At 47.0% G+C, this 14,035-nt stretch overlaps 1 protein-coding gene across 3 annotated transcripts in view; it reads left to right on the forward strand.

The window, feature by feature from the left end:
• The first annotated feature begins 697 nt into the window (after positions 1-697).
• The window catches only part of phf14 (PHD finger protein 14), a 362,139-nt gene continuing 348,801 nt past the window's right edge, over positions 698-14,035 (forward strand). For 2 of the 3 annotated variants that reach the window (XM_072509115.1, XM_072509117.1), the window contains exon 1: positions 698-809. In XM_072509115.1, the coding sequence (XP_072365216.1) occupies positions 707-809 (103 nt within the window). In that variant the 5' untranslated portion in view covers positions 698-706. The remainder of the gene's footprint in view (positions 810-14,035) is intronic. The other variant, XM_072509116.1, reaches the window with a different exon arrangement.

The raw sequence follows: 14,035 nt of genomic DNA on the forward strand, positions 1-14,035 counted from the left end.
TTTGTGTGTGTACTTTCTACATGGACCTCAACGGTCCAGGAAGGTAGTTCACCACCTTCTCATGGGCAATTAGGGATGGACAATAAAAGCTGGCACAGCCATGTGGCATGTGTTTTTCAACAAGTTATTGTTCAGTGCTAATATTTCCTTAAGACTGATATAAGAATCTGAAATAAGAAACCAGACAGCTCGGACATCTAACCGTTCTGATCAAAGGTTATTGGCCTGGAACTTCTCTCCACAGATATTGCCTGTTTTATTGCCCATCCCTAATTGCCCTGGAGGGGGCAGTTAAGAGTCAACCACATTGCTGTGGGTCTGGGGTCACATATGGTGCAGACCAGACAAGGACAGCAGATTTCCTTCCCTAAAGGACATTAGTGATCCAGATGGGTTTTTACGACAATCGCTTCATGGCCATCATTTGACTTTTAATTCCAGATTTTTACTGAATTCAAATTTCACCATCTGTAGTAAAGTGGGTAGATTACTAGTAGTGTCAATATCACTACGCCATTGCCTCTCCATGTTTGTTGCTACATCTAATATCTCCAGATGTGGCTTGCAGTCACATTTTGTTTGACTACCCTTCCCGTGTACGGCCCGGTCTCGGACCAGTTTCGATCACATCACAGGCGCTGGTACTTGCTGTTAGCTCGGCGCTGGGTGAGGGAAAGAAGAAAGACGGAGCATGCGCGAGCGGCGGATGGACGCGCTGACGTCAGAACGCTGGTGGCCGCCGCCTCGAGCCCGAGCAGTTGCGGTGATGTCCGGGAAGGAGGAGAGCGACACGACAATGAAGAGTATGTGTGAGTACAAGAGCCGTAATGCCGGAGACACTTGAGTGGACGGACTACCGGCTCCTCCTGTTAGGCGGAAGGATTACCCGGCTGGTGGTCCGTGTGCTGCTCATCAAAGGCCAGCATGGTAGGCCTGATTGCAGGCCAGGCCGGGAGCTGTGCTTTTGAGTTTTCACTGATTGATTTGAGTGGGTGAATGATGGTTCAGGGCTGGTGCCCCCGGTAATGGTAAACCAGAGACAACTCCTTCCTCCGGCTCGGCAACCAGCACCCGCTCTGATTTCGCGTGTCAATTGCTGGCGTGAAAAACAAACAAAATATAAAGCTGGCAATATTCAGCAGCTCCGGGAACAACAGGGTTCACGTCCTGCCCGTTGTCGGTTTATGGGACTGTGTTGAGGACATCAGGCAGATACGCGCCCCCCCGGTAAAATTCAGCATAATTCGCACAAACCGTTTCCCAACTGCTTTGACACCCGCCCATGTAGCATGAAGGAGACCCATTTGAACCTGCCTGCACTGGCAACTCCAAAGAGTTATCCAATTATTCCCTGCTCTTTCCCGACAGCCCTGCATCCCCCCCCCCCTTTCCTTTTTTGAGCATATATCAAATTGCCTTTTCCAAGTTACTTCCACCGTCCCTTCAGTCAATGGATTCCAGATCAATTCAATTAAATCTAGTATTGTAATATGGTTTTCTTTATCAATACACACAATTCTACATTCTTATTTTTTCATGCATTTTTTCATACTTGTCTTTTAATGAATTGGGGATGGTTAAGTGGAGGGGCTCCAAATGTCATTTGTGCCCAGGACCCCAATAATTGTTAATACAGCACTGTTCAGAACTGCTGAAGGGTCATTAAATACCTATGATATCAACCCTATCTTCCTGTTTCCACAGATGCTGCCGACTTGCTGAGTCTTTCCACCATTTTTTTCTGGGCTGCGTTTTTCCAGCAGCTGCATTTATTTGCTGATATGCAAAGTAATGCATGTGTATTAAAGTTGTGGTAACAACTTATGAACTGATTTCCAATTGTATCATGCAACTGTAATGAAAAGGGAGCACAGATTTGGTGGTTAGCTGTTAGTCAACCTCATTGAGAATGCCCTCAGCCATGTGATGGGTGCTAACTGAATGTACACTTCTGTCTTTAATTGGCAGTGATTTTTGATCATTGCTGACAGTTTGAGCAAAAGGATGAAACTGTCACCTAATACAATACTCATTTTAGCCAACATATGAACATTATTTGATTTGTAAGTTTGCACTTAAGTCAGCTTGTCTGATCATTTTTAAAGCACTGTTGCTACGATTTCAGGCAATAGTGGAGATGAAATACTGAGTCCTTGAATTGTGAAGAGTACACAGGATAGGTTAAGTATAGATTTTGTTGACTTCCGGTGGCGACTATGAGGGAGTAGGTTGCACATTTGGTGGCTCCCGTTTCGGTCGGACTTTTGGACCTTTTCCCCCGACTTTTTTGCGCTTTTGAGCGCGGAACTGGAAAGCAATGGTACTCAGGCACTGAACCCATACAGAGTTGTATGGACTTAAGAAGCCGGAGGGACCGTAAACAGCAGAAGAAGTGGTCAAACAAGGGCATGGTGGAGGCTTGAGAGAGACCAATATGGCCGATGTCCAGAGCAAAGTGCTGACAGCCCAGCCTACAATGGAGCAGCTGCTACAGGCCATGCAGGAGAGCTTTTTAGCTCTGAAGCGCGATAATTTGGAGCCGCTCCAGAAGTCAATGGACCGATTGGGAAAAAAAGGCTGGATCATCAGGCTGAGAAGCTCCAGAAGCTGGAGAAGGCAGTGGAGGAGAAGGCAGACTGTCAAACGGTAGCGGATGTGGGGATTCGGAGGCTGAGGGATCAGCAAACAATGCTCCTGGAAAGGCTGGAGGAGCTGGACATCAGATCTCGCCGGCAGAATGTAAGAATTGTTGGCCTCCCGGAGGGGGCTGAGGGGCTGGATGCCGCTGCGTTTGTGGAGGGTACGTTTCAGAAGCTGCTGGGGAACGAGGCGTTCCCATGCCCGCCGGTGGTGGACAGCGCATACAGTGAGGCAGCCGCGACGAGGGGCTTCCGCACGAGCGATGGTGGTCCGGTTCCACAGGTACCTGGACAAGGAGCGGGTCTACAATGGGCCAAGGGCACACACAGCTGTACCTGGGACAATAGCACCCTGCGTGTTGACCAAGACCTGAGCACTGAGGTGGCCAGGAGGAGGGGAGGCTACAGGTAGGTGAAGGAGATTTTGTACAAGATCAAGGTGAAATTCGGGCTGCTTTTTTTGGCGCAACTGTGGGTTACGTATGAGAGCCATCACCACTATTTCGAGGAACCCGAGGAGACAATGGACTTTGTTAAGAAGCAAGTGCTGAGGACTCTTGGACTCGTGGTAGAACTTTTAAGTCTATTTTGTTCCGCTCTCGCTTTTAGAGATGCCTGCATGCTTGGATCCGTTCTTTTCATTTTTTTGACCTTTTTAGGTTGATGTATTTTAGTTGCGATGTGTTTTTCTTGTTCTTTTTTGTGGTTTCCCTAAATGTTTCCTTTTTGGGGTCTCTTGTTTGGTAGGGGGAAAATGAAAAAGAAAATAGCTAAAAAGGTGTGGTTATGATGGAGGTTTCGGGGGGAGTTTTTGCAATCTTTTTCTGTGTGTGGAGGGGAAGGGCTGAGAGTGCCTGGTACTTATCTCTATCTGTTTGATCTAAATTGCATTATTGTAGGGGCTGTCTTTGACTTGTATAGAGTGTGTGTTTAAGCAGGGCTGGTTTGGGGAAGTGGTGTGGATGGGCCGGGGGGGGAGGGGAGCCAGGGAACAATGGGTGAGAGATGAGTTGGCGCCGAAGCAGGGAGCCACCAGGCTAGCTGGGTGGGCTAGTCAATGGAAGCCAGGTGGAGGGGGGGATTCATACAGTTAGACTAGAGCAGGGGTTAGGTGGTAGGATGGTGTTACTTGTGTGGGGGGGGGGGGGGAAGTTGATCTGCTGACGAGGATGGAAACTGGACATGGCAACAGTGAGGAGGTCATGGCAGCCGGCCAGGAGGCGGGCCAGAGGAAGCGTGACACATGGCTGGGGGGCTGGCCAAGGAAAGGGGATGGCTGATAGGCAAAGGGGGAGGGGGGGGCTGGTGGTGGTGGCGACGAAGTAGTGCCCCCTAACCAAGCTGATCACCTGGAATATTAGAGGGCTAAATGGGCCAGTGAAGAGGGCGGGTGTGTTCGTGCATTTGCGGGTTCTGAAGGCGGACGTAGTCATGCTGCAGGAGACCCACCTGAAAGTGGCAGACCACGTTAGGTTGAGGAAGGGCTGGGTTAGTCAGGTCTTTCATTCGGGGCTCGACACTAAGACTAGGGGGGCTGCAATCCTGATTAATAAAAGGGTTCACTTTGAGGCGGACGGTACAGTTGCGGACGGGGGCGGCAGACTTGTTATGGTTAGGGATAAGCTCGAAGGGGTGAGAGTAGTCTTGGTCAGTGTGTATGCCCCTAATTGGGACAATGTGGATTTTATCAGGAGGTTGCTAGGGAAGATCCCCGACTTGGACTCACGCAAACTGATCGTAGGTGGGGACTTTAACACAGTCCTGGACCCGAGCCTGGATCGGCCGTCTTCAAAAACGGGCAGGTTGCCAGCGATGGCAAAGGAACTGAGAGGGTTCATGGAGCAAATGGGGGGAGCTGATCCATGGAGATTTAGCCGGCCGTCGGTGAGGGAGTTTTCGTACTACTCCCACGCCCATAAGATGTATTCCCAAATTGATTTTTTTGTCATGAGTAGGGACTTGCTGGCCGGGATGGTGGGGGCAGAATATTCGGCAATTACCATATCGGACCATGCTCCGCACTGGGTAGACCTACGGATTTGTAAGGATAGCTTCCAGTGCCCACAATGGAGGTTGGAAGTTGGATTGCTTGCGGACGAGGCAGTGTGTGAGAGACTCAGGAAATGCATGCAGTATTACCTGCAGGTAAATGATACCGGAGAAGTATCAGCAGCGGTGCTCTGGGAGGCAGTGAAGGCAGTGGTGAGAGGGGAGCTGATCTCAATCTGGGCCCATCGGGACAGGGCAGAAACGGACCGACTGGTTCAGGAAATTTTACGGACGGACAGGAGCTACGCGGAGTCCCCGAGGCCAGAGTTTCTCAGGAAACGACAGAGGCTGCAGGCCGAGTTCAGGATGCTGACTACAGGCAAGGTTGTTGAGCAGCTTAGAAAGGCAAAAAGCGCGATATATGAGCTTGGAGAGAAGGCCAGCAGAATGCTTGCGCAACAACTAAGGAAGAGAGAAGCGGCTAGGGAGATAGGAAGGATAGCGGATGGGGAGGGAAATCGGGTGGGGGACCCGTCAGGGCTGCACAAGGTGTTTAGGGACTTTTATAGTAAGCTATGCACTTCGAAACCCCCCAGGGGACCGGAGGGGATGAAACGATTCCTGGACGGACTGACCTTCCCAAGATTGAGTCGGGGGTTGGTAGACGGACTGGGGGCCCTGGTTGGGATCAAAGAGGTACTGGGGGGCCTGAAGGTCATGCAGTCGGGTAAAGCCTCGGGGCCGGATGGGTATCCGGTGGAGTTTTACAAAAAGTTTGCTGAGATAGTGGGGCCGGTGCTGGTCAGGGTTTTTAGCGAGGCAAGAGACAGAGGGGTCCTACCCCCGACGATGTCGCAGGCCACTATTTTGTTTATTCTGAAACGGGATAAGAGCCGGAGGCCTGTGGGTCTTATAGGCCAATCTCTTTGATCAACGCAGACGCTAAGTTACTGGCCAAGATCCTGGCGACTAGAATTGAGGACTGTGTACTGGATGTAATTGCGGAGGACCAAACTGGGTTCGTAAAGGGTAGGCAACTGGCGGCCAATCTAAGAAGGCTGCTTAATGTGATCCCGGAGAGCAGGAAGGCAGAGATAGTGATAGCTATGGATGCGGAAAAGGCTTTCGACCGGGTCGAGTGGGACTATCAGTGGGATGTGCTTGGGAATGTTTGGGTTCGGAGAGGGGTTCATTGACTGGGTTAGGCTGTTCTACCAGGCCCCAGAGGCGAGTGTAAGGACGAACAGGACGACATCAGATTACTTCAGACTACACCGCGGGACAAGACAGGGTTGCCCTCTCTCCCCACTGCTCTTCGCGCTGGCCATAGAGCCGCTGGCAATTGCTCTGAGAGCTTCACAGGACTGGAAAGGGCTGGTCCAGGGGGGAGTGGAACATAAAGTCTCGTTATATGCGGATGACTTGTTATACGTAGCGGACCCAATGGCGGGGATGGACGGCATCATGGAAATGCTGAGGGAATTGGGCCGGTTTTCAGGATATAAATTGAATATGGCTAAGAGCGAGTTGTTTGTAATTCAGGCGAGGGGGCAGGAGAGAAGGCTGAAGGGGTTGCCGTTCAGGCTGGTAGGAGAAAGCTTTAGATATTTGGGGATACAGGTGGCACGGGACTGGGGCAGGTTGCATAAGCTCAACATGTCCCGATTGGTGGAACGAGTGAGGGAGGAGGTTCGGAGTTGGGATGCGCTCCCGCTGTCACTAGCGGGGAGGGTGCAGACTGTCAAGATGATGATTCTCCCAAGATTCTTGTTCACATTTCAGTGTCCCCCATTTTCATCACGAGGTCCTTTAAGAGGCTGAATAAAATTATCCTGGGATTTGTCTGGGCGGGGAAGTCCCCGCGGGTGTGGAAGGTGATGCTCGAAAGGAGCAGAGGGGAGGAGGGGCTGGCGTTGCCGAACTTTAGCAACTACTACTGGGCGGCCAACATGGCGATGCTAAGGAAATGGATGGTGGGCACGACCGGTCTGGGAGAGGATGGAGGCTGCATCGTGCGGGGGCACCAGTTTGGCTGCCCTGGTTACGGTGCCTCTGCCACCCGCCGGCGCGGTACTCCACCAGCCGTATAGTGGGTGGCGGCTTTGTGGATCTGGGGCCAGTGGAGGAGGCATATAGGGGAAGTGAGAGAATCGGTGTGGACCCCAACCTGCGGCAATCACCGATTTGCCCCGGGAAACATGGATGGTGGGTATCGACTGTGGCGGAGGGCGGGGATTGTGAGGGTGGGTGATCTGTTCCTGGAAGGGCGCTTTCTGAGCATGAGGGCGTTGGAGGAGAAGTTTGGGCTGGCGAGAGGGAATGACTTTAGATACTTACAGGTGCGGGATTTTGTGCGCAGACTGGTGCCGTCCTTCCCACGCCTCCTGCCAAAGGGGAGGCAGGACAGAGTAGTTTCTAGGGGAGAGGTAGGTGAGGGTAGAGTCTCAGATATTTACAAAGAACTAATGGGAGCAGAGGATACACAGACTTGACCTGAAGCTTAAGTGGGAAGAGGTGCTCGGGGGGGAGATGGAGGACGGTATTTGGGCAGAAGCTCTGGGCAGAATAAACACAACCGCACACCGGGCCCACATGACGGTGGCCCGGATGAGTAATTTTTCCGGCCTGGAGGACAGGTGTGCCAGATGCGCCGGTGGGCCGGCTAATCACGTGCACATGTCCTGGTCGTGCCCTTGACTCGGGGTACTGGCAGGGATTCGCGGACATCATGTCCCGGGTTTTGAAAACTGGGGTGGTAATGAGTCCTGAGGTGGCAATCTTTGGGGTGTCGGAGGACCCGGGAGTCCAGAGGAGAAGGAGGCCGATGTCTTGGCCTTTGCTTCCCTGGTAGCCCGGCGACGAGATCTGTTGGCATGGAGGGTCTCAAAGCCCCGAAGACCGAAGCATGGCTATCGGACATGGCGCGCTTTCTTGGTCTAGAAAAGGTTAAGTTCGCCTTGAGAGGTTCACTATCGGGGTTCGCCCGGAGGAGACAGCCATTCATTGACTTCTTCGCGGAGAATTCATTGTCAGCGCGGGGGAGGGCGGGGGGCGCTAGGGTAGCCTAGAGTAGAGGGTGGTAAGGCAGGTCCTTGCGCGAATGGAGTCGTAGTTTGCACTGTTATTTGCTTATTAAGGATTACTTAGCTTTTTTTAAGCAAACAATGTTTTCTAGACCAAGAAAGCTCGCCATTTCTTTTTTGTTCTTCCTCCAACTGAAATCCCTCTCGATTGACAGTCTCTTTGAACAAGAAGGTCTCTGCACGATCCATCCCTTTCTATACGTCTCAGCATGTCCCTTTGAAGTCAGATACTTTAGTTCAATCTGATCACAGAGTCCCTTGTAATTCTCCAACACAGGAGCATTGGTTATCACAGCTTTCAGACCATTAAGTGCCTGTTGAAAGTCCGCTGTCCACTGAAAGTTTTGACGTTTCTTCAGCAAGTCCATCAGTGGAGCAATCACGCTACAAAACCTTTGCACAAATGTTCGATCAAATCCACTGATTCCAAGAAATTGCATTATTTCCCGTTGTGTCGAAGGTATCGGAAACTCCCCAATAACCTTTGTTTTCACATCTGTGGGACCATTCGACTATTGTATAGCCAAGGAAAGTGACTTGGGCCTTTCCAAATTCACTTTTGGCTAGGTTTATCACCAAACCGCCTCCTGAAGTCGATCGAATAACTTCATCAGATGTTTTAAATGTTCTTTCCATGTCTGGCTGAAAATGACCAGATCGTCGATGTATACCGCACAATTGGGTAATCCCGAAACAACTTTGTTAGTTAACCGTTGAAATGTGGCTGGGGCGTTTTCATGCCAAATGGGATAACTTTGAATTGATATATACCATCTGGAATCACAAAAGCTGAAATCTCCTTCGCCCTTTCAGATAAAGGTACCAGCCAGTAACCTTTAAGTAAATCCAGTTTGGAAATAAAAGCTGATTGTCCCACTTTCTCAATGCAATCCTCCAAAAGTGGGATAGGATAAAAGTCCGTTCTTGTAACTGCATTAACCTTTCTCTTTTCCACATACAACCGTTGCGTACCGTCTGGTTTAGGTACAATCACTATGGATGAGCTCCATTGGCTGCAACCCACTTCAATTATGCCATTTTTAAGCATGCTCTCAATCTTTGTTAACCTGTGCCAATTTTAAAGGGTTAAGCCTATATGGATGTTGTTTGATTGGAACAGCATTTCCCACATCTACATCATGTATAGCCATTTTAGTACTTCCCAATTTATCTCTACAAACTTGCCCATATATCAATAACTCTTTCAGGTCGGTCCTCGTTTTCCAATTTAATTTGAGGTACGTCAAATTCACAATCATCTGGATTTGGTTCGTCACTTTGAGTTAGAATCATTAAAACCTCCTCTTTTTTATCTCCTTCCCTTTCAAAGTACCTTTTAAGCATATTCACATGACACACTCGGTGAGTTTCCTTTCTATTTGGTGTCTTTACCACATAGTTCACCTCACTTAATTTCCTTTCAATCTGATAAGGTCCACAAAACCTTGCTTTTAAAGGTTCACCTACCACTGGTAACAATACTAAACCTTTATCTCCACTGGCAAAACTACGAACTTTGGATTTCTTAACTGCTACCCATTTCATCACATTTTGTGCAACTTTTAAATATTGTCCAGCCAATTCACCTGCTCCATTTAATCGTTCCCTAAAATTTGACACGTAATCCAGTAATGTAATTTCTGATTTCTCACTCACCAATTTTTCCTTAATCAATTTAAGTGGTCCTCTTACCTCATGACTAAAAATTAGTTCAAAATGACTGAATTTGGTTGACTCATTAGGTACATCCCTAATTGCAAACAGTACGAATGGAATTCCTTTATCCCAATCCTCTGGATAATCGTGACAAGCCCTCAACATTGTCTTTAATGTCTGATACCACCTTTCTAACGGAATCTCCCTGCGATTCTGGATGGTACGCAGTTGACTTAAATTGCTTTATTCCTCAGCTATCCATAACTTCTTTGAATAACCTTGAGGTAAAATTCGATCCTTGATCCGATTGTATTTCTGTGGGTAGTCCATATCTAGTAAAGAACTCAAGTAATTCCTCCACAATCTGTTTAGCTGTAATATTACATACTGGAATGGCCTCTGGAAACCTCAGACACATCCATTATAGTCAAAAGATATTGATTCCCACTTTTCATTTTAGGAAGCGGTCCTACGCAATCAGTTAGGACCCTTGTAAACGGTTCCTCAAATGCTGGAATGGGTATTGAGGGCGCTGGTTTTATCACTGCTTGAGGTTTCCCTATCACTTGACATGTGTGACATGATTGACAAAATTTAACTACATCTTTATGTAGTCCATAAAATGTTTTTGTATTTTAACTTCCTTATTCCCAAATGACCTCCCACTAGTACCTCATGTGCAACTCGCAACACCTCCTTTCTATACCCTACCGGCAATACTACTTGATGAACCTCTGCCCACTTTTCATCCGCCTGCACATGTAAAGGTCTCCATTTCCTCATCAAGACATCACTTTCACGGTAATAACACTCTGGTATACACTCTAATTCCTCCTCCGTATATGCTTTCTGATATATCCGTTTTATTTCTACATCTTTCTGTTGTAACTCCTCCAATTTTCCTGAAGTAAACAAATACGCCTCTTCCTCCACCTGTTCTTGTTCTTCTTCAACCATCTGATCAAAAATCAGTTCTGATAATTGCACTTCAACTTCTTGTTCACTCTTTGATTTCTCCTCTTGTCTTAACCTGTGACTTTGCGACCTTGTTGCTACACAATCCGGAGAAATCCCAGACATCTTCAGTTGTCTGATTTTCCACTGGATTATCAACCACAGTAGGCATCACACCCACCTGCGATCCAGCTATATCATTACCCAAGATGAACTGTATTCCTGGACAAGATAGTTTCTCTAGTACTCCTACTACTACTTCACCACTCTTCACTGGACTGTCTAACCTTAACTTATATAATGGAACACTACTCTCACCCTGAATTTCACATATTACCACCTTTTCTGGCAAAATTCTTCCCAAACTACATAACTCCTCATCTCTTATCATTAAAGATTGACTAGCTCCCTGATCTCTTAAAATTGTGACTTCTTTACCTGCTCCTCCTGATACACATGAGTAAACTTTACCCACACAAGTAAATTCTTTAAAGACATCTGGCACCTTCTTAACAATCACCTCTTCATAGAATTTACAGTGCAGAAGGAGGCCATTCGGCCCATCAAGTCTGCACCGGCTCTTGGAAAGAGCACCCTACCCAAGGTCAACACCTCCACCTCATCCCCACAACCCAGTAACCCCACCCAACACTAAGGGCAATTTATCATGGCCAATCCACCTAACCGGCACATCTTTGGACTGTGGGAGGAAACTGGAGCACCCGGAGGAAACCCACGCGCAGACGGGGAGGATGTGCAGACTCCGCACAGACAGAGACCCAAGCCGGAATCGAACCTGGGACCCTGGAGCTGTGAAGCAATTGTGCTATCCACAATGCTACCGTGTTGCCCCTTACAGCTTTGTACAGCTCTTGATCAGGCTGTACAATATTTTGCACCTCCTTTGCTTCACTTGGGTTTTCCTTTTCCACTTTAACAAACCCCACTGTCTTATCCTGTTTTACCACATCAGCCTTCCCAGTGCTTTTCTTCAACCACGAACACTGTGACTTTACATGGCCTAGTTTAGCACAGGGCTAAATCGCTGGCTTTGAAAGCAGACCAAGGCAGGCCAGCAGCACGGTTCAATTCCCGTTCCAGCCTCCCCGAACAGGCGCCGGAATGTGGTGACTAGGTGCTTTTCACAGTAACGTCATTTGAAGCCTACTTGTGACAATAAGCGATTTTCATTTCATTTTCATTATTACAGTGAAAACATTTGAAACTTTTCATTTCTTTTCCACCCTCCTGGATTTCTTTTTTAATCTGCGGTACGCTCTCCTTATTATCTCCCATCAGATCACACAGGCTGAAACTGATGTCGGAAACGAAGCTTTGATTTATGAACTAATTCATAATCATCTGCCATTTCTGCTGCTAATCTCGCAGTTTTAACCCTTTGCTCTTCCACATGAGTTCTCACTACATCAGGAATTGAATTTTTAAACTCCTTCAAAAGTATAATTTCTCTGAGAGCTTCAGACGTTTGGTCTATTTTAAAAGCCCTTATCCACCTATCAAAATTACTGTTTGATCCTTTCAAACTCCATGTATGTTTGACCAAATTCTTTCCTTAAATTTCTAAACCTTTGTCTGTAGGCTTCAGGCACTAGTTCATATGCACCTAAGATGGATTTTTTCACCTCCTCATACGTCCCAGATACCTCCTCCGGTAGTGATGCAAACAATTCACTAGCCCTACCTACCAGCTTTGTTTGCATCAGTAATACCCACATGTCCTTGGCCATTTCATTTGTTCAGCTACCTTCTCAAATGAAATGAAAAAGGCTTCTACCTCCTTCTCATCAAACCTTGGCAATGTTTGGACATATTTAAATAGATCCCCACCAAGTCTTTGACTATGACGCTCCTTCTCACCATCCTCATCACTATCATCCAACTGTACGTTTCCCTTTACGTTTGCCAATTTTAACTGACTGTCATGTTTCATGGCCATTTTCTGAAGTTCAAACTCTCTATCTTTTTCCCTGATCTGTATCTCCCTTTCTCTTTCTTTTTGTTCTGCTTTTCTCCTTTCTTCTTTTCTTTTCCTCTCTATCCCTTTCGTATTCAAGCTGCTTTAATTCTTTCTCATGTTCCATTTGTTTAAGTTGTAACTGAATTTTTGCCATTTCCAATGAATTAAACTGTATCTCAGGCAACTTTAAATGCTTAGCCACCGCCATAATTACCTCATCTTTTCGCATTTTGTCAGGTAATATTAACTGCAATGTTTTTGCCAAATCTCACAGTCTGCTTTTAGTCTCTGTCCGCAAGGTACTGCGTGTGATCTGCTCCACCCCCAAAAATTTCAGAGCCTCTGAAAGAGCCATTGTCCACAACACACTCGCCACTTAAACTGGAATACCACACCTGAAATACAACCACAATATGCTCACCCCTCACTGACTTTTAAGTTCACGAAGCCAATCCAATAGATAGACTTTTAACCACCTGAGGAAGGAGCAGTGCTTTGAGAGCTAGTGATTCAAAATAGACCTGTTGAACTTTAACCTGGTGTTGTAAGACTTCTTACTATGCTAAATTACAAGAGCGCTTATACGACATCCTGTAGAGGATCTAAGCATACAAAATAGTAGAAGTGGGCCATTTGGCCCCATGACCCTGCTGTGCCATTTCATAAGAACCTCTTGATCTGTTTCTGTTTTGAGTCAAATTTCCCATCTATCCCTGATAAATGTTGAATTCCTTGCCTAACAAAAATTGCTCTACCTCTGCCCTGCTTATGAGGAGGAGAGTTCCAAAGCTATACAATCCTCGAAAAGACAAAAAAAATCTTCCCTCTAGAATTAAATAGTGGAAAGACTTGAAACCCTTGTTTTCGGTCCAGGCTTCAAACACTTCCTTAGTTTTCGACCAATCTCTCTCCATGACAGCAGTCTAAGATTAAGCCAGTGTGTTTGCAACCTTGGTATTGCATTTAATCTTGAGATGAGCTTCTGACTTCATATTCGTGTGCCATCACTAAAACCACCTATTTCCACCTCTGTAACGTTGCCTCTATCCCAGCTCATCTACTGTTGAAACCCTCATCCATGCCATCATTACTTCTGGACTTGAATAGTCCAATGCACCCCTGGCTGGATTCCCACATTCTATCCACTGTAAACTTGCAGCCCGTGTCTTAATTCGCTGCAAGTCCCTTTCTTTTTCAACCTTGTGCTTACTGACCTACATTGACTCCTGCTCAAGCAATGGCCTGATTTTTAGAATTCTCATCCTTGATTTCAAATCCTTCCATGGCCTTGCCCCTCCCTTTCACTTCTGAAGTATCTGGGGTTCTCTAATTTGGGTTTCTTGTGTCACCAATTTTCATTGCTTCACCATTGCTTGCTGTACCTTCAGTCACCTAGGCCCCCAAGCTCTGGAATATCCTCTCCACAATTCACTGTCCTTAAAACTTGTGTTTTTGACAAAGCTTTTGGTCTTCTGACCTGATATGTCTTTATGTGGCTTGATGCCATACTTTGTTTTACAATGCCCCTGTGAGGCACCTTGCAACATTTCCTGATGTTAAAGGTGCTATATAAATATAAACTGTTGTATGTGGTTCATGTTGAGGCAGCAGTGACCTAATAAAGGAAGGTTACATGTGTGTAAAAAAAAAAAAAAAAAATTTGAACTATTTTGAGTTTAGCGAGCATCACTGAAAGCAACTAACCTTTGTGAAATGATGAAGACCATCTAGTAAAC

This window comes from Scyliorhinus torazame, chromosome 6 (assembly GCF_047496885.1).
Source record: "Scyliorhinus torazame isolate Kashiwa2021f chromosome 6, sScyTor2.1, whole genome shotgun sequence".
NCBI lineage: Eukaryota > Metazoa > Chordata > Chondrichthyes > Carcharhiniformes > Scyliorhinidae > Scyliorhinus > Scyliorhinus torazame.